We start from the raw sequence: 23,848 nt of genomic DNA on the forward strand, positions 1-23,848 counted from the left end.
AAGACACTCAGGGATGACAAGGAAGCCTGACATGCTGCAGGAAAAGTGCTTCCAAGTGACAGTGTGGTGGGATGACAGCCCTGAGCAAACCAAGGACAGATGAAGGAGAGCAGACTACAGGGTTTTTCTAGATCTCACACCCATGAAAACGTAAACTTAAGAGTGTGTTCAATGACATATCTTCCAGGGGATATGATTGTGCACTTCGTAACCTTATCTGTCCATGTAACAGAGGAACACAAGAAATGAAGGATATGCTTTTGGGGGCATCCCGTGTCCCAGTTTTTTATTTTTACATTCGCCAGTTTCCCACAAAAAGCAGTGTTGGGCAAGTTTTCATAACTGTTTATTCATTATAAATAGTAAATATTTACTGCACTTTTTACATGAAAGACATTTTTACAACACATTGTTGTTGGCTGAGGCTGCAACACAAAGATACTACTTCTCATTTCTACCACCCCGGTCCACTGCAGGAACTCAACTCAGCACTATGCCTAGGTTCGCTAACTCACTACGTCATAGTTTTCACCTCTAACAGGAATGGATTTGTGCCTACCTCATTCATGGTTCTGAGAATAGGAAGAAATAAATAACACTGCCTCCCACCTTCTTGTTCCTCTTAACACTTCAAAGAACAAATTTATTGACATTCTAAAATGTCATCACACAAACATATGTAAACCTCAGTTCCTATCACCTTTTCATATTGGGTACCGTTGTATAATTTAAAAGTACATGAGAGCCATATGGACATTTCTATTCTTGCCCTGTCTTTCATAGAAAAGATAAGAATGTAAACGTAATCATTTTTAAAAGCATTATTCTGTGATGTAGTCTCTAGTCAAAAGGAGCAAGCTGGGTGTCAGTTGTCCAGCAAATAGCGAACATCACGAGTCTACCACAATGAATTACGAGCTGCAAAAATAAAAGCACCTGCAAAAATATAGTTCTGATTTTGTTTCTATCACCTTGGCCACGGCCAAAGCATCTGTGAGGTACACAGTATTGCACACTGATAAGCAGATACGTGAATGCATGTCACCTCTTCGCCACCATGCCTTTGTCCCTGCCCAGGCTGGCTTCCAGATGAATGTGAATTGGGAAAACATCAACCATCTCTCAATACTGGTAAAAAAACAAAAACAAGCTTTCTTTCCTGTTATCCCACATCCTACTGGCAAGACGTGCATCCGGGACATTTATTGATAACTAGATTACAAATGAGGATACGATAACAAATAATTTATTTGGGAGGTCCTTTACATCTAAGTCTAGTTTCCTAAAATATGGTGGCAATTATTTTGATATCAATTTCCAGTGTGTAGAAGTTAAGGATTCCTCCATTCCTGCTTCATTACGGGAGCAGTTTTAAAGTTGTCGAAATGTCAGCCTTAGACATCCAACATGTTATGCTTTATAGTATTCTCCTATGGTATTTTAGAACATTGGGCTTGCTCAGATCAGTCCAGATACACACACATACACACACACCTGAATGGAATGTTTCAGCTCTTTGATCTCTCCAGCAGTCAAGAGTTGGTGTATTTTAATAAGCAGCCAGGTTAAGCCACTGCCTTAAAGTGTTGCATTTGCTTCTCAATAGTCTCAGATCTTCCTCTTCTCCACTGCTTTTGTCCAACACATTCAAAAGTATTTGAAACCAACTACTGGAGAAGGAAAAATCAGTCCCTTTCCTTTGTGTCCACCTCCCCCAAAGGGTGACTTGTTTCTTTTTACTTATTTATTTTTCTGAGAAGATTCTTCACGCGTAGGCTGGGGAGATGGGATGCAGGGCCAATTGGAGCTCCAAGTGGACAGTTCACTTATGCGATATCTGGCTTGAGATAATGAAAGGCACCTGCAAGGAAACACAGGCAGTATTTAGGTCATGTCAGGACAATTCCCAGTCAGGGGCAATATCAGCTCCAGGCTGACAATGTCATATTTAATACAGTGGTATCAAAGGATTCAGACTAATATTTTTATTCCTGAGACAAGTTTGACACAACTCTGTGTCCCTGGGATTACATCCCATATGATCCCTGAGCTGACCTCATTAAGAACATGTGTTTCTAATGCCAGGGGTTGTTTCATTTGGGCCAACCCTCATGTTTTACCTACTGGCAATCAGGTTTTATGTCTCAGCAATTAATGACCACAAGATGTTGTTGACATCACTTAAGAAAATAATTATACAAGGGAGCCCTGCCTGGACCAATCAGCAGGCTCTGCCACACAATGGATACTTAGATGGAGGGCTTACTCATGCCGCTAATGCCTCTTTCTTAAGCGAGATGAGTTTATCTCCCTCTCAAGAGCAATTACCCCTAGAATGTCCAGGGCTTACTTTGTCCATACTGCCCATATTGGTAGCCTGTGACGGGGTCCATACTGTAGCCTGTGGTGCTGTAGGTGGGTGGACAGTAGGACTGCGATGTTGGCAGACTGTCCAAGCTCTTCATGTGGTCCAGTCTCTGACTGCAGCTGGCCGACACTGTGGTAGTGGGCTCCAGGCCCCCAGTGAGAGGCGAGAGGGCGTAATCCGTCTGGGGCTGATGAGGTACCCCACCATGGTTGGTCAGGAGTCCCATTACCTAAAGGAGACAGGCAGATTGGAAGAAGTTTGCGTATAGGGAGGACCAGATGGTAGCCCACAGCTGGAAGAATCACTTGAAAGTCCAACTTCTCTTTCTTTGCAAATCTGCTAAAGAGCTACACTGAAGACTGTGACCTCGATTCAAAGTGGCAGCGCATATGACATCATGCCCGATGATAACATCTGACTTCTGTTTCAGAAAAAGGAGTGGCGTAAGGGGGAAGGGAGAGAAAAGGCAAAGAAGGAAGGAAAGGGCCAAGAGAGTCAGGGAGGGATTACACCCCAGTGATAAAATCAGCCTGGATTTTCAAAGCAAAGGAAAGAAGTGGCAGGAAGGGAGAAAAATTATAACTGTTCTTACAGAAAAATGTACAATCATGTATCACATCTGGAACTTTCACATGTGATTTTAAACAAACTTATATGTATGTTTTTTCAAAGTGAGAGCTTGGGGGTAGCTTTGTGGTAGAGTTCTCATGTAGCAGGCAAAAGGCCCTGGGTTTGATCCCCAGCACTGCAGAAAGAAAAAAGAAAGAAGAAAAGAAAAAGAATGAAAGAAAGAAAGAGAAATTGAGCAGAGGAACCCAAATCACTGTGTTTGAATTCCAAAGCCTCCACAGTTCTTTTCACAATGTTGCCTCTCCAGGAAGCTCCTCTCCTCATTTTGACCACATTTGTTTTGGGAAGCAGCAATTATTTCTCCCCCACTATTCTCTTGTGCTTCTCTTGTCTCTCCCTCTGAATAATCATCAGTTGAATCACCTACTTTGACACAGGGAGTCTGAGAGTCATCTCTGCTGCTTTTCTAACCCAGCACTAAAGTGTTCAGCATCAACAGGGATGAGTGAACCGAGGATTCTCCAAACAACCACCTCCATTACCAAACTATTCCTCCCACAGAAAGGCACAGTCAAAGAGAGAAAGACAAGCTTTTCAATAGCAAGTGTTAAAAAGGAAAGGCAAACATAGTCTTTAAAAGAGCAGCTTTGTAAACGACCCGAGAGAGTAAGATAAATTTAAAAATGATACCAAAAGGCACTGGTAACAGCACAACTTTCACATCATCCTGGTGAAGTGTTTTACAAACTCAAGCTCGCTGACCCTACCAGCATCTCCTGATGGAAACAAGTGGGTAATTCATTTTGCAACTGGAAAATGGTCACACAAGAGAGGAAGTGATTTTTTTATAAAGCTATTGCAGCTGAACTCTACAGTACAGCTTGGCGAAAACCTATGCATTACAAAGCATTTAAATTCAGGGTTCACAGATACACAACGTGTCCCTAACAGTCCTGCAGAAATGGAAATCAAACCCTGACTACAGGCTCTGGGGCTACATGCAAAACAACTATCTCTCAAAGTTAATTCAAGCCACAGAATCCTGAATCAAAGGCAGAGTTGGGGTTTGGGAGCTCATCTTGAATCCCAGAAAGTATTGTAACCAAGGCTGAAAAACAGGGATTCCATAACTTCCTTTGGGAAGAGTTTGCATAATTTTACAGCTAAACAAAATCTTTGCAAACTACAGCTTTAAACTGATCCATCTTGAATGACACCCAAGAGGTGGTAGACACTGAGGAGAGGCGGGAACACCTGGTCACCTTCTGTGAACTATCTTTTCCTCTCCCCAACCCTCCTTTTCAGTTACCATGCATGTCTGCAGGTGGAAACATAAGCAGGTTTGGAGAAATCAACACACTGTCCACGTTTTGTAACACACCACAAGGACACAAATTTTCTTGAGATACGTGTGACATCCTTTTTGAAACCTCTGAAAATGAATTATATCCTAAAAAGATTATAGTTGGTAGCATGAGCATAGCTTTGTTTTTATTGGAGATCACAAGATGTGAAAATCATAAAACAATGAATGGGGAAGATTCACAGCTAAGGGAAGCTTTGCCTCCTGGGTGGATTTGCATCTACATGGATATTTTTCGTCTTTGTCTTTCTTTCAGCTATGCTGATAACATGACAGTATATATTGGAATATTCATAACTTCAATTTATGCAATAATTTACTACATAACTTTATTTCAGCCCAAATTAGGAACATCTATCTAATGAGACACATTAGTGTCAAAGTAAGGAGCACAACTTTCTTTTCTTCTTTTCAAAGTAAGGTGGCCTGAGGAGCAAGAATGGACAGAAAAATTAAAATATAGAAACTGTGATTTTTTTGTTAACAAAAAAGAGATAGGGACAAAGGTCAAACATAAACACTAACACTTAGAAAAATCAGTTTTGCAACTATTGCTTCAGAGAATATAATTATTCCAGTAGTACAGGACACAAAAGGAAACACATACTTGAAATTAATCTTATCCCTCATGAAGATATGTACTTGAAACTCAGCTGAGGTTGTGCCACTTTAAGAGATGGAATGTGCTGGGTACAGTTATAGCTGAAGAGCTCAGAATATGATTTGATTCAAAACATGCACATTCTCCCATGAGCTATATATGTACATTTTTATGATAAACTTTTTTTAATCCCCTGCCATACATTTCTCTTTTGCATAACTTTGAAGGCAGTAGCTGTCCATGGGGTGAAAAAAACAGGAAGATCCTAAAAAAGAAGAAACAAGTCCTTCCTTTAAGCACAAAATCAGCACAAGATATTGTTCCTATAGAATTTTTTTTTTTTTACTGTTTCTGCATTAGAAAAAATTTTAGAACAGAACTTTCAGACTTTAAAATAGGTCAACCGGAAGATGAAGAAAACGGTGTCATCGTCAGAGCCATGTTCCAGGGTACTCAATGACAATCCCTCCGTGGTTCTGAAGCCCCGTGCATACAGGACCCAAATAAGGGCTCCAAGTTTAGCAACAGCCCTTCTCACCAGAGCCCAATACTTGCAATGGAGGATGCAAGAAAAGAAAGTGACTCTTTGCCTCTATGAGAGAGCCCAAGAGACAGACATTCTCTTGAGCACACTTACTACCTCTGCTGCGATACGCACATCTCACGCATAACCAACAGTCTTTGAAACTGCGTATCAAGAAGGAAGGGGGCACTGGTATTTCCATCGCTTTGGTCTAAAATTTAGATTAATAAATAGGTGATTTAATTTCAATATTTCACACTGAGAAATATACACAATTTTAAGAAATTGTCATGTAAAAATTAAGAAGGAAATGGGAGGGGGAGTAAATGTGTCAGTAGAAAATGCAATACTTTCCTCCGGCATAATCTAAAACCTCCAGGCTCAGTGGAAGTGTCCCCTTACACTTTTACGTATGTTTCTTTGAAAGCTATTTTGTGTTTCGTGTGGTTCAAGGGGAACTATGGAAATGTCTGTTTGTGTACAAAGACGTTGATAAATGAATGTCTTACAGCTCCCCCAGCAGAGTTATGGAATGTCATCCGTCATATTCTTTCTAAGACTATCATCAGGATTTCTTTTACATGTGTTTTTCCTATAGCAATTTATTATTCAAAGCTTAAGATCAAACCTTTGTTTATTGTAAAGTGGATTTTTGTTGTATTGTTGTTGTTGCTTTTAAACCATTAATGAGCTATTTCTACTATAGGAATGGCTTTTTTTTGTTCTTGTTTGATTGTTTTGTTTTGTTTTAATTTGGAATGGGGGAAAGCACAATTGCCTAGTTCCACAAACATCTTCAAAGGTAAAGAAACAAACTCAAGGCTATTAATTCAATCTTGTCTATTGAACCTGACCATATTATTAGGAAATACCAGGTAACTCCAGGAGACAGGACAACCAGAAAGAATTTCCCGTGGGAAATGCTTGAGGTGTGCTCTTTGGTTCTGACTTTTTCCCTTTAATTGTACACAACACTGAATGGAGGCACGAGAGTGGGATCTAGGAAACAGATAGATCCAAACTATTACCTCCAAAACGCTCCCTGGCCCACTGGACCCAGTTTCTAAATTGTTTCATGAGTAACCTTAAAAACCACTTCAAAACTATGCCATCTTCTGCTCACACTTAAGTTGGTTTCTCTATCATTTAGGTTATTAGAGACGTTTTCTTCAGCCTCATCCTGAAGTTCCAAAACTCCAAATAAGTTGTTTATATCTTGATTGGAAGATTATACGGTTCAGGAGAAACTAACTCCTGACAATTGCTTCATGCCATATTTCTCTTGAATTAATTTTCCTATTGTAAGATTAAATATAAAAGATTAAGTAAAAACCGTGGGCCAAATTAAGATTTACATTGAAAATGATGTGTCCGGAAAATATTTGCCTTGGCACAAGCGTCAGGTCTTGCCATCAGTTGAAAGCCCTCCGAGGTAATCAGAAATCTAAAATGGCTTAGCAAATTAGTGTGTGTGTCTAGGCACTTCTTTTTTCTTACTTTCCTTAGGAGGAACCCTGGTTAATGCCTTCATTTTCTTTCATTTTCCTAAGTAACCAGATGCTCTCCTGACTTAACATTTAATAACACACATTTAGTTTCTCTTTCTCCAAAAACCGTTGTGAATTACAGCTTGGTAGGATATAAAAAGGGTTTTTTTCCTTCCTTTTACTTTCTATTGTTCCCTTCAAAAGTTTACTGACTACATCTTTTATTCTGGTAGAATCTATTTCCAGAACTAAACAAAAACTTCTACTTGTGTGTTGTTGTTTTATTTTGTTTTTTGTGAATACGGGAGTCAGCTAATAGTTAAGTTTCAATGACTCTATCTTTGAAGCAGAAAAGCCTCAATTTAAGTGGCAGAGACGTTTCCTGAAAATATCCTTGGATTCAAATGCCATAGGAACCCTCCTGCAGTTAATTAGCATCTAAGTAATTAGATTTTTGGTCCTGTCTGTTTGAAAGCTGTGGAGGGAAGTGGCCCGGAGGTAGAGGTTTCTCTTAAAGTCTGTATGCTAACCTCGTCACCCATCCTGAGAGGGCAGGGACACGCTGACCTCCACCTGAGAGTAAAAAGCCCAGCTGCCTAGGTCCTTATGTTTTTATGATAACTCTTAGCTCATATTTTGCAAGTAGTTATGTTGAATGCACCATGAAGAGGATGGGTGCCAGACAAATGCTGTTCACAGGCTCACGTATTTCCAAGTTTTATTTGTAAAGAGTACAGTCAGACTTGCATAAAGTTAAGCTCTATTGTATGTGTGTGTGTATAGAGAATAAAGCTGTCTTCTATCAATTTTTTAGAATGTCTATTTCTCAATAGAGCTATGCAGGTAAATTGATAGCAATGTTCTTTTTGTACTTTGGGTTTGCTTGCTTTTACGGTAATGGGAATCAGACTCAGGGCCTTGTACACTCTAGGCAAGCACTCTGCTACCTCCAAGATACACTCAGACCCGCAATATTCTTTAGAGACTGATGACAGAAATATAAATCTGGGAAAATGACATAGAAATAGCTTGCAAGGAAGACATACATGTGGTGATATACAGTTATGTGCATTTATGTGATGGACCACCACATCGGGTCCTTCTATACTCAATAAAATGGGCTTCATTTTAAGCCCATTAAGAGAAAAGGGCATTCCACCTAAATGAAAAAGTATAGCACTGATTATGGTAGGCATCTGACTAAGTTAGAGCCTCCGTGGGCATAATAAAATCCTCATATGTTTTAATTCATGTACGCATGCCTGCATTTAATATGCTTTGGGGCCATGTCTACAATTAATATGATTTATGAGAAAAGAACATGTGTAATATTGGGAGGGTATAGCGCACATATTTTTTTCTTCTATGAGTGAAAAAATACAGCAACCACACGGTTGAAGGAGAAATCGCTGGCCCATGGCATATTAAGATGGACTGACAGGGCCCTGAGTAAACTTGGGGGAGTTAATGATACCCTCTTATCTAACCCTGACACATTTGCAGCATGTAATTTACAGAAGCTCTGTCCAGGGAATCTTGACAAATGCTCCTAACGATGTCAGGGCAATGTTCCATTCTAATGGAAAACAGATGTGGGTCACATACCCTCATTCATCACCGCACACAGTCTCAGCTCTTTCGGGGGACAAATGGCATTACCTGCTGTTAACTTTTCTCATTTGGGGCAAATTCTCACAATCACAGTAGCCCTCTGCAGAGTGCACACTCAGACCCAGCGCCAATTCGAAGCCCGCCTGAGAACATGACTGTGGAAAATCAAACATATATCTTGATTTCATTTCTTGACTACTTCAGAACACATTTGCTAAATATTAATTGACCCTTTGGGACTTAATGATTCTAAATATAGAAAAGAGGAAAGAACAGCTACCCTCAGGCATCCCACAGTATTTCAGTGAGTTGGCCTGTAAAGATTTCTCTCTTAGCCAGAGAGTGTGGTGGCATAGCATGTGTATGGCCTTGGGTTCCACCACCAGCACCACAAAATAATAACAAACAAATAAATGATAAGTGTAAATACAAATGCTCTGTAACTCCCCATTACTAAGCCCACATTTTAAAAACCTGCAGGAATGACTCTCCTTGATAATACTTTCTAAATGAAAATTTTGTTGAACCTGAACTGCTCAGCTCCATCTGAACCTCACAAATAAGACAATAAACTAGAAATACTTTAACTTTTACTAAGAACTTTAACTTGGCCTCTGCCAAGCAGAGAATGTTGGGTGAACAACACGAAGTAAGACTGAAAATTACCATGTTTGGTGAAGTTTTTTAAGGTTTATTTCAGTGAAAGCCAAAGTGTCATTAATCCCTTCAAAATACTCCACTTGGATCACTCTCCTCCCATCACTCTTGCCGCTTTCTGAGCAGTTCTGGAAGGCCTTTTCGGGAAGTGCACTCAGGTACACTCTGCCGGTGACTTAAGGTCCTGAATCAATTCCTAGCGTCCACCTTTCCCGTCATTCCCACTCTGAGGAAGCGCCAGAAGTCGTAAGTCTCCAGCCCTGAGGAATGAGGTGGATAAGGACACACAGTGATGCTTTGAGACCCTGTTTCTCCGTGAATGGTCCTGGGCAGCAGCTTTCACTGTGCTTTTATCACACCTCATAAAGATATGAAACAGGAGTTCTAAAACTGCTTCCGAAGACTGCCAGAGCAACTTCAGAAAGCAGCAAGCATGATGGGACAGGCGTGCTCAGAGGAGGAAGAACATTTGAAGGGATGAGTGGCCATGCATCTTTTACTATAATAACTTTTTACAATTTTTAAACATTCACTGTGTATTTAGATCACGCCTTGTAGTTCCTTTCCAACGTGGAAGGCAGACATGCTGCTCAATTAAAGGAATAAAAACAGTTGCTCAGCTCAACAAGAAAATCTCTGCCTCCTTTCAGGAGGAGCTATTTCTGTAGCTGCCTAAAGTCACCAGCATAAGACTCCATCTCTAAACGCCTGAGGACTGTAAAAGAGATGCCTTCTTACCATTCTCTTCATGGGAAGGAAAGCATATCCTTAAGACGAAGAACCAACCAGAAACCCCAAGTGGTGCTTTAGGATGCTACTGATAAGTAGGTGTCAGGAAATGAACTTCTACTAACCATGGAATGTAAGGAACAGTCTTGCCAGGATCTGAGAATAAACACACATTTTAGGAAATGCTTTCTGGTCTGGTTCATGGGCTATTCTGAAGGTGAAATAAGCATTTATTTAAGATACACAGAACATGCAGCCAAACTACCAACATAAAACATACGAGAGTATACTCTTGCAGGAACCAGCAGTTATGACACAATTAAGCTAAAAGTTTTCCAGTTTCTTTGCTCCCACACCAATCCAGGAGCACCTCACCAGTAACAATGCTGTGTTCTCCTTTCTGAACACCCAAAAATTTACTGGCATTCTTGACCACACACTGCACACCCATGTCACTTATCACACGGATAGTTTGATGCATGCTGACAGCTCCCAGGGACCCAGTGAAGTCTCTGGAAAAGCTCTGTGGTCTACAGAAATTAAGTCGGCTCCTGTGACCCCTACCCAAGTAAGATCTTCATAACAGGCTGATTAAAAGAATGTGGCAAATTATTAACTCAAAATCATTTAGTTAGCTTGTCATGTACTTTCCTAAGTCTTCCTGTTGTGCTGATTTTTTTTTTTCCTGATGGATAGAACATCACTGGCCTCAGAATCCCCTGCCCTTGAGCTTAAGTATCATACCTCTAGCTCATCCGGCATCTTGCATGATAGATGATGGGATTTTTTTGTTTTTACTTTTTGTTCTTTCATTGATTTTTCTTTCTTTTTTTTTTTTTGTTTTGTTTTGTTTTTCGTTTTTATCGGTACCAGGGATCGAACTCACGACTGCCTGCTTGAAAGGCAAGCACTTATGCCGCTGAGCTAAATCCCCAGCCCACTTTCATTGATTTTTCTTTGGGTATAAGGACTAAACTCCGGGGCCTGCCCACTGAGCCACATTCCCACCCCTTTTTATTTTGAGACAGGATCTCACTAAATTGCCCAGCTCCCCAGGCTGGCCCTGCACTCAGGGTGCTCCTCCCGCCTCAGCCTCCCAGCAGGCTGAGACAGCATGTGGGCACAACCACACTCAACAGCTGTACAGTTTCGAAAACACATTTGCATCAATGCAAATTTCAGTAAGTCAACACAAGAATAAGAAAAGAGAAATAACAGGCCCACCCTTTCCCTTCTCTGCCCTCAGCCACATGAAATGAAAGATGGTTGGTTAATCATTTGAGTTCCCAAATGAGACATCAGTATTTTATAAGAAAAAAGAACAGTCACTGCTTTACATAAGACATGCCTCTTTCACTCTGAGCTCAGCTCTCAGGCACCGTGTCACAGGCATCTCACACCTAAGAAACATTCCCTTCGATATGGCAAAACTATGTGAAGCTGATAGATAAAATACTAAGTCAGGTACGGAAAGACAAATACCACAGGCTCCCATTTATGTGTAAAGGTAAAAAAGTCAGTCTCAAAGCAACAGAGGGAGAAGTAGTATTACAGAGGCCAAACAGGATACGGAGGAGGAAGGACAGAAATAGAAAGGTGAATGGATCTGGAGTTGAGTGGGAGAAATAACTTCAAATGTCCTAGCAAGGCAGAAGGTCTGTGGCTGACATCAGTTGAAAATAGCTAGAAGAGAGGATTTTTGAATGTGCCATCATAAATAATCTGCGGTGATAGACACACCGATTAACTTGATTTAATTGTTATATATTGTACACATGTACTGTAAGGTCACACTGGGCCCCCTAAAGATGTGCAATTACTGTGTGTTGACTATAAAGAGAAATATATTTTAAAACTGCACTGTTTCCAAAGGCCTCTGAGTTTGTCACCTTTTGCTGATCAGCAGGGACAACTGGATTGCTAATCTGAGAAGCTCTCATTCACTGACCTCAAGCTAAATTTCAGGAATAAATAAGTTTTTTTAAAAAATATTACACTCTGCTTTGAAACATACACACCTCTGATGAAACCCAGACTGTTTTGCAGAGGCAGATTCTTTACAGGAAAAAGAAAACAACAACAAAAAAACAGTATACAACTAATGACTGAATCAAGCCTTCTGTACCAAAGTACAAAGCACACATTCAGTCTCTAATTGAGTAAATATGCAAGTATTCAGATTTTCTAGATATTGCCATTTTGCAAATGCGGTAATAAATTAAAAGCTTTACATTGCATTCCAATCGCATATAAAGGGTTGATTCAGACCTTGCATTAGAATTTAGCACAGCTTGTCTGTGTAGTACTCGCTACAAAGAAAAACTTTTTATTCTAGTAGCTTAGTTATAAGCTGAGCAATCACACTCAATTTCTTTTACTCCTCGACGGCTAGAGGAACTCAAATGGACCTAAGCACCAGGGAGTCTCTGCATTTGATTTGTCCCATATTCAGATGAACATGGCTGACAGAGTTTCCATTTAAATCAACTTGGCAGACACGAAAATATTAATTCAGCAAGAAAGAGTTCTTGTGGCTCACTTAGCAGCCAGACGGAAGATGCAATCATTGGCTTCAGCTTCCTCCCTTCCTGTAAAAAGATTTGAGGCGTGCTGTTATTATTCTCATAGTTCTCCAAAACCAGTTAACTTGGGATCCCATGGCTAAGCGACATAAACCAGGGCTCTCCTCGTATTCTTAAAGGGTAGCAACCACAGCTTGTAGAGCAAAGCCAAAGGCACCAGGTCAATGACAGCCTCCATGGATTCAACAAATTAATTAGCATGAACGTCTTCACCACAAGACAGAGCTTCCCAAAAACATAATACGACAGACTGGAAATATGCAAATGACCGTGGTTCTTCTGGTTTCCCTGAAATCGGCTCATTTATGATCATAAACATCCTCTAATCTATGTAAACATGAGAGACTTTTCAAGCCCCAGTAATGAGCTCATGAGCTGCATTAGAAAGAAAACAGCACGATGCCCAAGCTCTTGAGAGGCTTCGGAATGTCTCTCCTTGCTGGTTTTGTTTGACACCCAACAAATCTCTTTAATTAAAATCACTCCTTCCTTCCACAGATGAATTTCTGGAGACTGTAAATGCAATGAGGGGCCTCCGCTGGGGAATGGATTGATGGCTGGCCACCTGCTTTTCTGGTTCTTCACAGTGATAAAACTAGGCTGAGGGCACGGAATTTGTAACCTGTGTCACACGCAAAAAACAAAATGGCTCATCAGCAAGCCTTGCATCACACAGCCTCTGGATATGTGCCCCAAAAGTCCAGAAAAACTGCACTCTTGGAAGAGGAAGGGGGCTGTACCACAAGAGTAAACATTTCTGCTTTTACTTGTACCAACAGCACGAGAGAAGGGCAAAGAATTTCAAGCATGGTGAAACAGATTATCGGTGCAACAGATGAAACAGTAAAGTCCCCTTTCAGTCATTTTACAGTAGTCCACTTTTAATGACTATCTATCTCTGTCCACACAGTAAGTTGATCCAGTCAGCCTCTCTTTACATCTTCAACAAACACACAGCCGTCATCTTGCCTTGCGGCTAAAGAATTTGAGATCATTGTTAACACTGTAGCCCAAAAAATGACAAGCAAAATCAAAAGCAGTCTTGGGTTTTGTGTACACATATTAACACTTAAATGCTTCTCCCTAATAAGTTTCAGGATTAACAAATGTTTGTCAAAAGTAACTGTGCTGAGCAATTGAAATCTAATTTGAAATGGAACCACGATAGTCTAATACATATATTCATGAAATGGAGGAGCTGCCTAATAGGCATAGCTGACACCAAATATGCAATTTACATACATTACACACTAATAATCTCCATTTTAATATTATTCTTTAAAACCAACTGGATGGGGAATGGAGTTAAAGATTTCCTTTTGTAACATGTGAATAAGAACAGAAGTTGATCCTGGCATCTGATGCCATTAAGCAGAATCTTGTTAGGATACAGATCTATCTGTTCTCTCTGGCTGTTTCAGAGCCAGTGTCTCCACACCATAAGGCTGTGATGATTCAACCAGATTTAGATTAATGGTCAATAAACCTGATGAGATCTGCAGACCTCCTCTTTGTTCCTGAGTGATGAGCGCTCAGCAAACATTCAAGCATGTTCAAGGCTGGTCCACAAATCTTTAGGAGAATTTTCCTTCTTTCTCCAGTAGATTACCCATGAAGCAAGACAGGTGTACTGGTTATTCAATTACCTCCTCAGCCAAGACAAAATTTGAAATGAGGCTTCTGAGTATAGCACTCACCATGGGGATTTATCAATAACAGTTAAATATTCTTTAAAAAAACCTTTGTTGTAATTTGAGCCTGTTTTCGTATTTTGTCATTGGTTTCACTCAGAACAACTAAAATCTGCCCATCTGCTCTAAACATAATACGCATTCATAATAATCCAGATTTATACCAAATGTATTTGTAAGTAATGCTGAATGGAGGGACACTCGACATTTATGACCTCGGAGGTTGCAAAGAGGACTTCTTCTTTTTAAGAAGGAAAAAGTTTAAGATGAACATAGGAAGGGCTGGGAAAGCTCCCTGGATATCAAATGGCTCCATAGGAAAAAAAAGTCAATGATATAAGAGTAAATGAATCAAAACCATATGGGCCAAATTTTCCTGAAAATATACAGTTTGAAAAATTAAGGAAGAAAAGTGCTTGGCAAAAATGTGTTTTAGGTTTTACCAAACCCAAAACATTTGAAGAATCATTTGCAGGGGTTGACGAACCCTACACACAGGCAAGTTGGCCCGTTCTTGTACACTAAAGAACAATAGAAAAGCTTCCCAGAGACCATGCAGCCCACTGATACTGCATTTCACTCTGAGATCATTAGAAGCTGTCGCCATAGCACTGAGGGGCTCGGAGCAGTAGGGTGGAGGTGGGGTGTGAAATGATATAAGTTTGTTAATTTAATTGGCCTTGTTTTAGGGGGCCGTCTATGTGTGTTTTGGGGGTGGGGGAGCAGCGAGGGTAGTATTTCTTGCAGAGGAAAGTTAATTAGAAGAATATGGTCCAAATGTTAATTAGCCTCATGTCTCCAGCATATGGTAGTATTTCTGTGCACTCCATATTCCAAGCAAGCATTCCTTGTCCCCCTGCACGTGTAGCAAGGTGCTGGGAACGTGTTCCCTGGGGACGGAGAGGAAATAAATGGTCTATTTTTTCCCCAAGTCCTTCATGGCCCCACACCAAGCAAACACAACCTTTCTGGAAAGGCTGACTGATGCAGGCAAGGAGAACCCTCACCAGAAAGAGTGGAAGGCTTTTCTCGGGGAGGGCTCTGTCCTGCCTTCTACATCCCATCTCCTGGAAGGGTCATGTCGTCAGACAGCCATCCAGAGAAGTGGCACTATTTGGGGATTTTGATCCATCACCCTCTCACTCATCATGGAGAATCTCTCCAAGTTGCCTGGAAACTCTAGTCTGGAACAGAATGTGACTCAGAGTGCACCATCTGTAGAATGGGTCATCCTGGCTTGCAGGAAAATTAGGTCTGATGGCAGGACTGTAGCTCATGGAAAACTTGGGACCTTCTGCCTCCTGTGGCAGAGACCAGCAGTTAAAATGCTCAACTTGTGCTGATGGAGAGTAAGTAACACCCGGAAGACAGACTTGCCTTTTGGCCCTGCCAGAAACTTCCTCTGACATTATATGATCACATTACTGTGGCCTCAGTTTTCCCATGAGTAAAATGGGAATAGTCCCCAGATAAAATTGTTGATTCACTCAGAATAGGAAAAGCTGTCAACACCTAAGTAGTACTCAGGCGGGGTCAGCTGCTCCAGAAGGGCTAGTACCAAAATTTCAAGAGGAATTTTTTTTGGCATCGTGAGATTTCTACTGGGAGAATACTCATCCACCCACTGCTCTGCTTGCTGCCCGATCCTCCGGACAGGAGCGACTTCCCCCAGTGTGGGCCTCACACCTGCTCCCGTGACACAGAGACCTTCCCTGTGCTTTTTATTTTAGCTTTAAAAGAACCTTCATTTGAAAAAGCAGAAATGTTAGAGACATTAAAAAAAAAAAAAAAAACCAACTCATGCTCAAGTACAACACATACAGAGAAATGATTTGCCTGTCTTTGTGGTTCCTAATAACTCCTTGACAAAAAAAACTAGAAAGACCATTCTGTGTTTTTCATACACATTCTAGCTCGTAATTTCCAAGTCCAAGTGGTAAAAAATACACCAGTTTTAATAACAATAAGTGAAAACATCAAATAAAATACACATTCTAATATGTCACATAACCTCCACCAAAGAGATCTACAAAATACAAGACCACAAATTACTCAAAAACTTTATATTCACTTCAGTTTAACTTAATAGGAGAGAAAAGCCTATGCTGATATGCCCAGGCAGGAAAAGGCAGGACACAAAATTATATACACTATTATCTCAATTACGTCTTTATCTTATTTTGATCAAACCCAGAGCCTTCTCATGGAGCTGAATGTTTCACTTTGAGACAGGGTCTTGCTGAGTTGCTGAATTGTCCAGACTGGGCTTAAACTTGTGTCCTCCCGCCTCAACCTCCCAGAGTGCTTAAATTATAGGCATGCACCACTACATCAGGTTTTATTATGTTTTAAGTCTTAAAGCTCAAAAAGAGCCAGAAAGGAATATGCAAGGATATCAGTAGTGTTCCCCTGGAAGAATTTTGCCTATTCTAAAGACACTTTTCCATTTTTTCCATTTTTTGCAATAAGCATGCAATACTTTCATTATTAGAAGATTTTGTTGGGCTTAACCCAAAGCTAAAAGTTTAGAAAACCAGTTTACACTAAATTGCTTTAAAATTATTACTAATAATTACTAAATTATTTTCCTCTTCACTAAATCATGTGCTATAGTGGAAATCTAGAGCTTAGATTCTAGGCACATTTTCCACCCTATCTGTCCGACTGCTGATGGCAAATCACAGGCTCTTGGGTCTCAGTAGAACCTTCTGTGTCACAGTTGACCAGACAGAGGGCAGACACAGAAGAATAAGTGGAGAGAAAGAAGAGAAATGGCATTAGTGCCATTGTTAGAACTGTGTACTCCAATATGTTAACCTGCACCTCTCCATACGCAGTAACTAAAGAATCACCAACTCTTCTCCTTAGCTAGCAGGTAAATGAGGTTGTTAGATCTAAGCCCTTTGCCTAAAATTTCTCTTTATTTTTAATAAAGCCAGTTAACAAAAACTGGTGTAAACATGTCTTATCTAACTAGGGGCATTCCTAAGAAATGATCAGTTCCAATGAAATCTGAGGCCTAATCACAATTTTCCTACACCATTATTTGGTAAGTGTTTGGCAAGATATGGATTCACTTCTTCTCTTGTTCTCTAATTCTGCCTAAAGAAATAAGGAGAAATTTTGTATTACTCATTGCTTTTCTGGCTAATTAAGAAAGATACAAGAACGAGGACAACATGGGATTCTATGGCTGGTTTGAGGCAGAATTATAAGATAGAAACACAAAATATCCTGAATATTTACAAGGTAATAAGTAAGTAATTAATAGAATATGAAAGAAGTATAGCAAAAAATGTCATTGTATCCATTGCTTGATATTAGGATGACTCCTACCTACCACCAACCCTGAACTCATCTCCAGTCTTACTGAAGTCCAAGATTAACTGTTGGAAGTTCAAGCCCTGGAAATTTAACTTATATAATGCTTACATAACACAGCACAATGCAATTAACATTATCTACAAAATAATATATATGAGAAACTAGCAGTTTCACTACAGAGAGTACAGGTTTGCATTCTTTTCATTGTGATTGAAATAAGATGCTGAGAAATGTTGATGGGATTCTGCACTTTACCTTACAGAAGTGCCTAAGATTGGAGTTTACTTCTGTTAAAACTTTCCACCAAATCACATTCATGAAAGGCTTTTCTATGGCCACAAACTACTAAGGTTAAAAAAATCACAAATAGCTATAGATATTCTGTCTAAACTGTAGGAGACGCTTATCTGCAGTGAATCTGGGGTTTTTAAAGTTGACTCTATCAGTATAAGCTCATAATTGTCATGCAAAATCATACTCACAAATGCCACCACTGGGAAATCAAATGCATTAAAGTCCTGTAGGAATTGTTTTCATGTTGTCATTTTTCAGCTGAGGTTTAAAGCCACCTCCTACTTTTTATATGATTATTTTTATACCAAGATATGCCATAGGAATCTATGAAACTTAATTACATTTACTGTTACAAAAAAAAAGGATTTATGAACTTTTGCCTTTAGGCAAAAATGTTTATTTCATTGCCTTTGCTATCCATTCTTTTCAACTCCAAGGGCTTTGAACTTTTCAGCTACTCAGTTATCAGAGTGGCACAGAGCCCCAGAGCCTCACTCCTAAGAATCACACCACAAGTTGAAGAAAACGAAGAAGGCAAAGATATATGAGTCGTTATTTTGGCCACCCTTTGTGCCATTAAAATCTCATTTTCTGCCTATTAGAATGCCCTCTTGGTGCTTAGGAAGCGGTGATAGTCAGTGATTAGTGTGTAATTGAGTATAATTGTCTTTTCACTTTTCATTTGTGTCATTCTGAGCTTCTCTCTGTTTTTCTAACCACCAGGAGGAAAAAGGAGGTCGAGAAAAGATAAAGCTGTTAAAACTCTCACTCTCTCAGCCCTGAAGAGATTCTCGATTGCAATTATAGATTGCAACCCCTTTGCGACATTTCTCCAAATTTAGTGGAGAGCTCTTCTCGCCACCTGGGCCAACTGCTCTCTAATAAAATCAAGCGATCTGTATTTAAACAACTGCTAATAATGTCAACCTCAGACAGATGCCACATGTAAGAAATTTAACCATCTCTCTGACATGTAATTATCAAGGCAATTTATTAATATGATCTCTCAAGAAAAGCTCATAGTCCAATGCAAATTAGAAAAACAATTACAACATTCAAATATCTATATATTCCCAAAGAGCAGTAATTCTCCTAATTTGTGCATTATAACTCTCTTATTTCAGAGTGCTGTGGTGATCAGCTCAGTCTCTCTCCACATCATTTATCTTCTCCCTCTCAGATTGTCGGGTCAAAGCTTTGCTATTTTCTTATCAGGTGCTTTTGCTCAAAACCCTGACCATTCAACAAATTTCACTTAAAACAAGAAATAAAACTAAAGCCATCATGTTGGTGAGGTTCTTAACCAAAACCTAAAGCTGCGGATAGAGAAGACACAGGACAAGGGCCTCAACAACTAAGTACAAACACGAAGTCTCAGAGATTACATTAAGAATCATTTGAATTTTAAGTCTAAGCTACAACATTTGCTGCAGCCAGTAGGAAGGGTAGAAGAAAGGAAACTAGAAAACTAAAATCATGTGGCTTGTATAAAGAATACATTATGGTTTAAATTTGGCAATTCATTATACTACTGCCTCGGGGAATTGACTATTTGGTTCTGGTATACAGCAAATCATCTGTCTAGAGACACGGACTGACCTGAGGTGAAAGGCCATTGCCAATGGCGGGGTTCATGGGGTTGGAGGGCCCCGACGGAGGCACAAAGCTGTCTGTATAGCTGGAAAATCCATGCCTGGTGCTGGGAAGGCAGTAGGCAGAGCTGCTGTCCGGGTTTGAAGGAATAGTGCTTTGGTGTACGGTGCTTGGAGGAAGTGGCTGAGGTCTGTGAACAGTGCTGCTGGGATCCGACACAGCTGAAATGAAGAAGATTGTCAGCTAGGCAGGTTCTACGTAGGCCAGCAGAGCCAGTTCGGTGCAAAATTCCACAAGTCATCAAGCCATCAGTAGCATGTATCGGTGAGGTCCAAAGATAATTCACCTAACGTGTAGGTGTAGAACGATTCAACCACATCTACCTCTGCATATTTGCAAGTACGTAACTCAGGTACATACTCTCACTATACATTCACCCAGAATATGAATGCAGAAATCACATTTGCAGTGCTAACAAACATCTTTTGGCAGTGAATGCCATTAATCAGCGTGACAATTAACCGCAAGTCTCAAGTATGTCACCAAATGCACATTTACAGTGCCTATATATTAATGCAATAGCAATCTCAAATGCTACCTTTCATAATCCAAAATACTTGAGCCTCGCAACTTAAAATTATCCCATTCAATTCTAAGTGCTAAGAAATAGGAACTTTGTTAAACCACTCCTCTATATTACAACTGCAATTAGTAACCATCACAGAACTTCAGTCAGTTACAAACTAGTGTATAAATGTACTGCAGTTAGTAACCATTGTGAAACTGGTGCACAAATTCAGCAGTAAATTTTTAACAAAAAAAGAAAACCCCTTGTTTATTTAAGAAGGTTATTTTGTTTTAAAATATCAAAATGTTATTATATCAAAATGGTAATAAAATATCAAAATTTCAAATATAAAATATATATATTTATCTAGAGGAACTTAGATATGAAATGGAACAAGCTATGTTTCTGAAATGTGACGGAACATTTAGGACAACCAGATGTCAATAATTGACATACAAACGGCATCACTGTCAGCATCGTAAAAAGAATTAATTATATAACATATCTACCAGAGAAAACAATTGGAAGTTATAGTATAATCGCCTCGACTCTCCTTCTTTATACCTTGTGGAATAGATGTGGGCTGGTAAGAGGTCTCCGACAGCTGGTATGTTGGCAGAGTCGGCATGGCAGTGGGAGGGAATCCCCCCGGAATTAGATGGTTGAAAGCCATGAGTTGATTGGCCCCAGCTTGCTTCCTCCATCTTGCACGGCGGTTGCTAAACCAGACCTATGGATTTAATTTAAAATTTGAGGATTTCACTGATGAAATAATGGTACATTCTTAATGAATTTTTCATGCTAAAACAGATTAAAGACCTCTTACTGACAGGGCAAGTAGACGCGAGAGCCCCACCCCCACCCCGCCTTCGGTGTTGTTGGGGAGCCCTGTCAGGTTGAAAGGGGAGTTAATGGCAGGGGTCGAGAGCAAGGCACTGAGGACCCTTTGTGGCCCAGCAGCAACCCCCGTGAACCTCATGATGACCTTGGGCAGAGATCACTGATCAGGTGTGGGAACAATTGGAACACCTCCTTACAACCATCAACACCACCCACCTGGATAACTACAACTACAACCTTCAAGGAAGATCCATGAGCCTCTTCGACTCTCACTTTCCACATGTCCTAAATCTGTCACTGCCTGTTGCATACACTAAGCATTGTGTTTTATATTTTTATCATCCAGTCTCTCTGTTACCATTGTCTTTATGAGTACAGCTCCTAGAGAGTCATGATAAATAGATGGAGTCATGTTACAGTGTTTCTTACCATGTGAGATACTGAACTGATCTCAGTGGAAGTAAGCAACAAAGAAGAGTTTGAGAACATGAAAACATTTTGTATGTAAAATACAGATGATGATTGGTAGGAAAGATTTATACCAGTTAAAGATGTTCTAATTTTTATATCAAGAGTTATTGGAACATGACTTGAAAGTATTGTGCTTAGGTGGGGACAGAAGAGGAATAAGGCAGGACCCAGCACTCTAAGACTCCAACAACCTTATGGGGGCTCACGGAGAATTCAAGGAGACCAAAACAGTTACTCACTAGAGAAAGAAGCTCCGTGTTTAGAAGTGCAGAGAATCAGGACAACTTACAAGTAAAGGCCAAGTTTCAGCTCATTTTGGAGTTTGGACATGATTTTAATGAAAGATTGCTCTAGACAGAGGTCACAGTACAAAACAGAAAGACTAGACTACCTTAAAAGCAGATTAGCTTTGATTTCTTCTGAAGACTATGTTAACACTTACACAACGTAACTGTAATGCTTACATCATATAATTTTAGGAAGTGCAAATTTGTTCTTTTCAAAGTAGGAAACCCAAGTTAGCAAGCATTTTACTCAGGCATCTGGTCAACCTTCTGACACTCATTCAAGCATTTGCTACACAGTGTTTTGTCTCCTCCAACCAGAAAGTGGTTTGAATTTCCCCAAAATATTAGCATTTAATAAATCCTTATGTTTCCATCAGGAAGATAAAGTAAGTCAATATTTTCCATATGTTGGTACATAGTTGAATTAGCACGCTACTTAATAAATTGTCACCTGAGATAACAGAACCATGAGCGATGCTCAACATTTGACCTGCATCAATTGTGTTTTCTCTTTGCAAGTCTGAGCGTCTGTTACAATTTTCTAGAAGCATTACAGGAAGAAAACTATTTCTTGGAACAAACTGCATTAGCCTGAAAAGGCTGAGGTTGGGAAATGGGGGTCATTTTCATGCTGTATCACCCACTGCAGTCATAACTTTATATTATAAAACCTCAAGATTAAAGAGGCATTTCCAACTCACACGAGAGGGTCCTCATAGTTTTCTAAATCAACTATATCCAGTGCATCTCATTTTATGTGCTAGACTCTGAGGAGAATGGGACTCTCAAAAGTTCAGATACGGCTTCAGTCATGCCGTGTGCATTTACCACCACGGTGGCAGTAGTGAGATCCACCATGACGAACTCAGAAACCTACACTTCCATTGTATCAAAGCACACAATGAAGTTGTCCATGCCAACTTCCTTCTGTAACCTTCAGATAAGTAACCAGGTTTGATCTACCCAGAGGGCAGCTATGCCCAGCCTCCTCTTCAATCTCAACTTAGTTTTCATTCAGGCTTCTTTCTAACTACACCATGAACCAAATTTCTATCATTCCCCAAATTATGTAAAAGGAAGAACATCACAACTTTCTACAAATTTCTTCAAGAGATCAAATCCATACAGATTAGACATGTAAGGATTTGGGAAGTTGTTCTCGTTTTTTCCAAAATAATGACAAATAAATATCAAAGATTCTAGGAGCTGTATTTTAAAAACTCTTATGTTTATGATACAATATCTATTATATCTATGACAAAAAGACGAAGATAAATAATTGAAAGACAAATCTATACTTAAGAACAGATTTTCAGCAGAAGGCTTAAGCTTTGAAAAGGAAAGAAGTTAAATATTTAAGTTTAGGTTAAATAAATCCAGAGGACTGCTGCTGAGGAAAGTTGGATTTAATGAGGCTGCTCTGCTTGTCTCTGACCATCTAACCAGAATTCTTAAACATCTTGCCAGTACCAACCTTCTGTATTCTCTAGAACTAGCTGGGCTGCCAAACAAAGCAAGAAAAGAAAAATATACTAAAGTTGAAAACTTGGAAGTAGTCCTTGTCTTCATTGTACTTGGAAACTCAAGAAAATCGTATCTTCAATTTTGGTAGGGAAAAATGCCCCTGAAACAACATTCATTATAAATTCCTATAAGGATCACATAATGATATTACTGGAAAGCTGTTATGATTCTACAGTTAGCTGAAAAAATAATTCCTTTGACACTCAGAAGTCCTCCTAATTGCTAATCCCTAATAAGCCATTAATGGATAATCAGCTTAATGACATGTATGTGTGAATGTATAAGACTCAGTTTATCTAAAAATAGATGGAAGATATTTGTCACTCAGTTCCAATCCAGAAATCCCATTTTGGAAAGAATAACACTAACAATACAAGCAAACCTCCTTGGACTATCCAATGTGCTAGTTGAGAATGAGCTTTCTACCAATGTTTTTTCCAGTAACGCAAAAACAAGTTTTACAAAGTCAAGTACATACCTGCGAGGTATAATTTCAACATCTCTAACCCAAAATAAGTTTCCTCTCCTTGAAGTATGCTCGATGGTCCTCCACCCCACCCTTGGCATGGGGAAGAAGAGAGAGCAGACGCACACATTGCTCTGTAACTTGCTACACACTATTAATTAGCTATGCTTGCTCTGCAGTAATAAATACATCAAACCACACTCAAAACAAGTGCTTATTTCATGTTGTAAGCCACAGACTGACACATTACCATCTGCCCTCTGGACTCTTTTCTCCTTATATGTCTCCTCATGAGTTCA

General features: G+C 39.7%; 1 protein-coding gene across 3 annotated transcripts in view; it reads right to left on the bottom strand.

Annotated features, from left to right (window-relative positions):
• Positions 1–329: 329 nt before the first annotated feature.
• The window catches only part of Pax3 (paired box 3), an 89,933-nt gene continuing 66,414 nt past the window's right edge, over positions 330–23,848 (bottom strand). For 2 of the 3 annotated variants that reach the window (XM_005001033.2, XM_003463989.2), the window contains exons 6-9: positions 20,526–20,691; positions 19,400–19,614; positions 2,351–2,597; positions 330–1,861 (exon numbers count right to left, since the gene is read on the bottom strand). In XM_005001033.2, coding sequence (XP_005001090.1) covers positions 1,827–1,861; positions 2,351–2,597; positions 19,400–19,614; positions 20,526–20,691 — 663 coding nt within the window. In that variant the 3' untranslated portion in view covers positions 330–1,826. The remainder of the gene's footprint in view (positions 1,862–2,350; positions 2,598–19,399; positions 19,615–20,525; positions 20,692–23,848) is intronic. The other variant, XM_063245816.1, reaches the window with a different exon arrangement.

This window comes from Cavia porcellus, unplaced genomic scaffold, assembly GCF_034190915.1.
Source record: "Cavia porcellus strain 051 isolate PalLab524CR breed Dunkin Hartley unplaced genomic scaffold, mCavPor4.1 scaffold_1, whole genome shotgun sequence".
NCBI classification, from domain to species: Eukaryota; Metazoa; Chordata; class Mammalia; order Rodentia; family Caviidae; genus Cavia; species Cavia porcellus.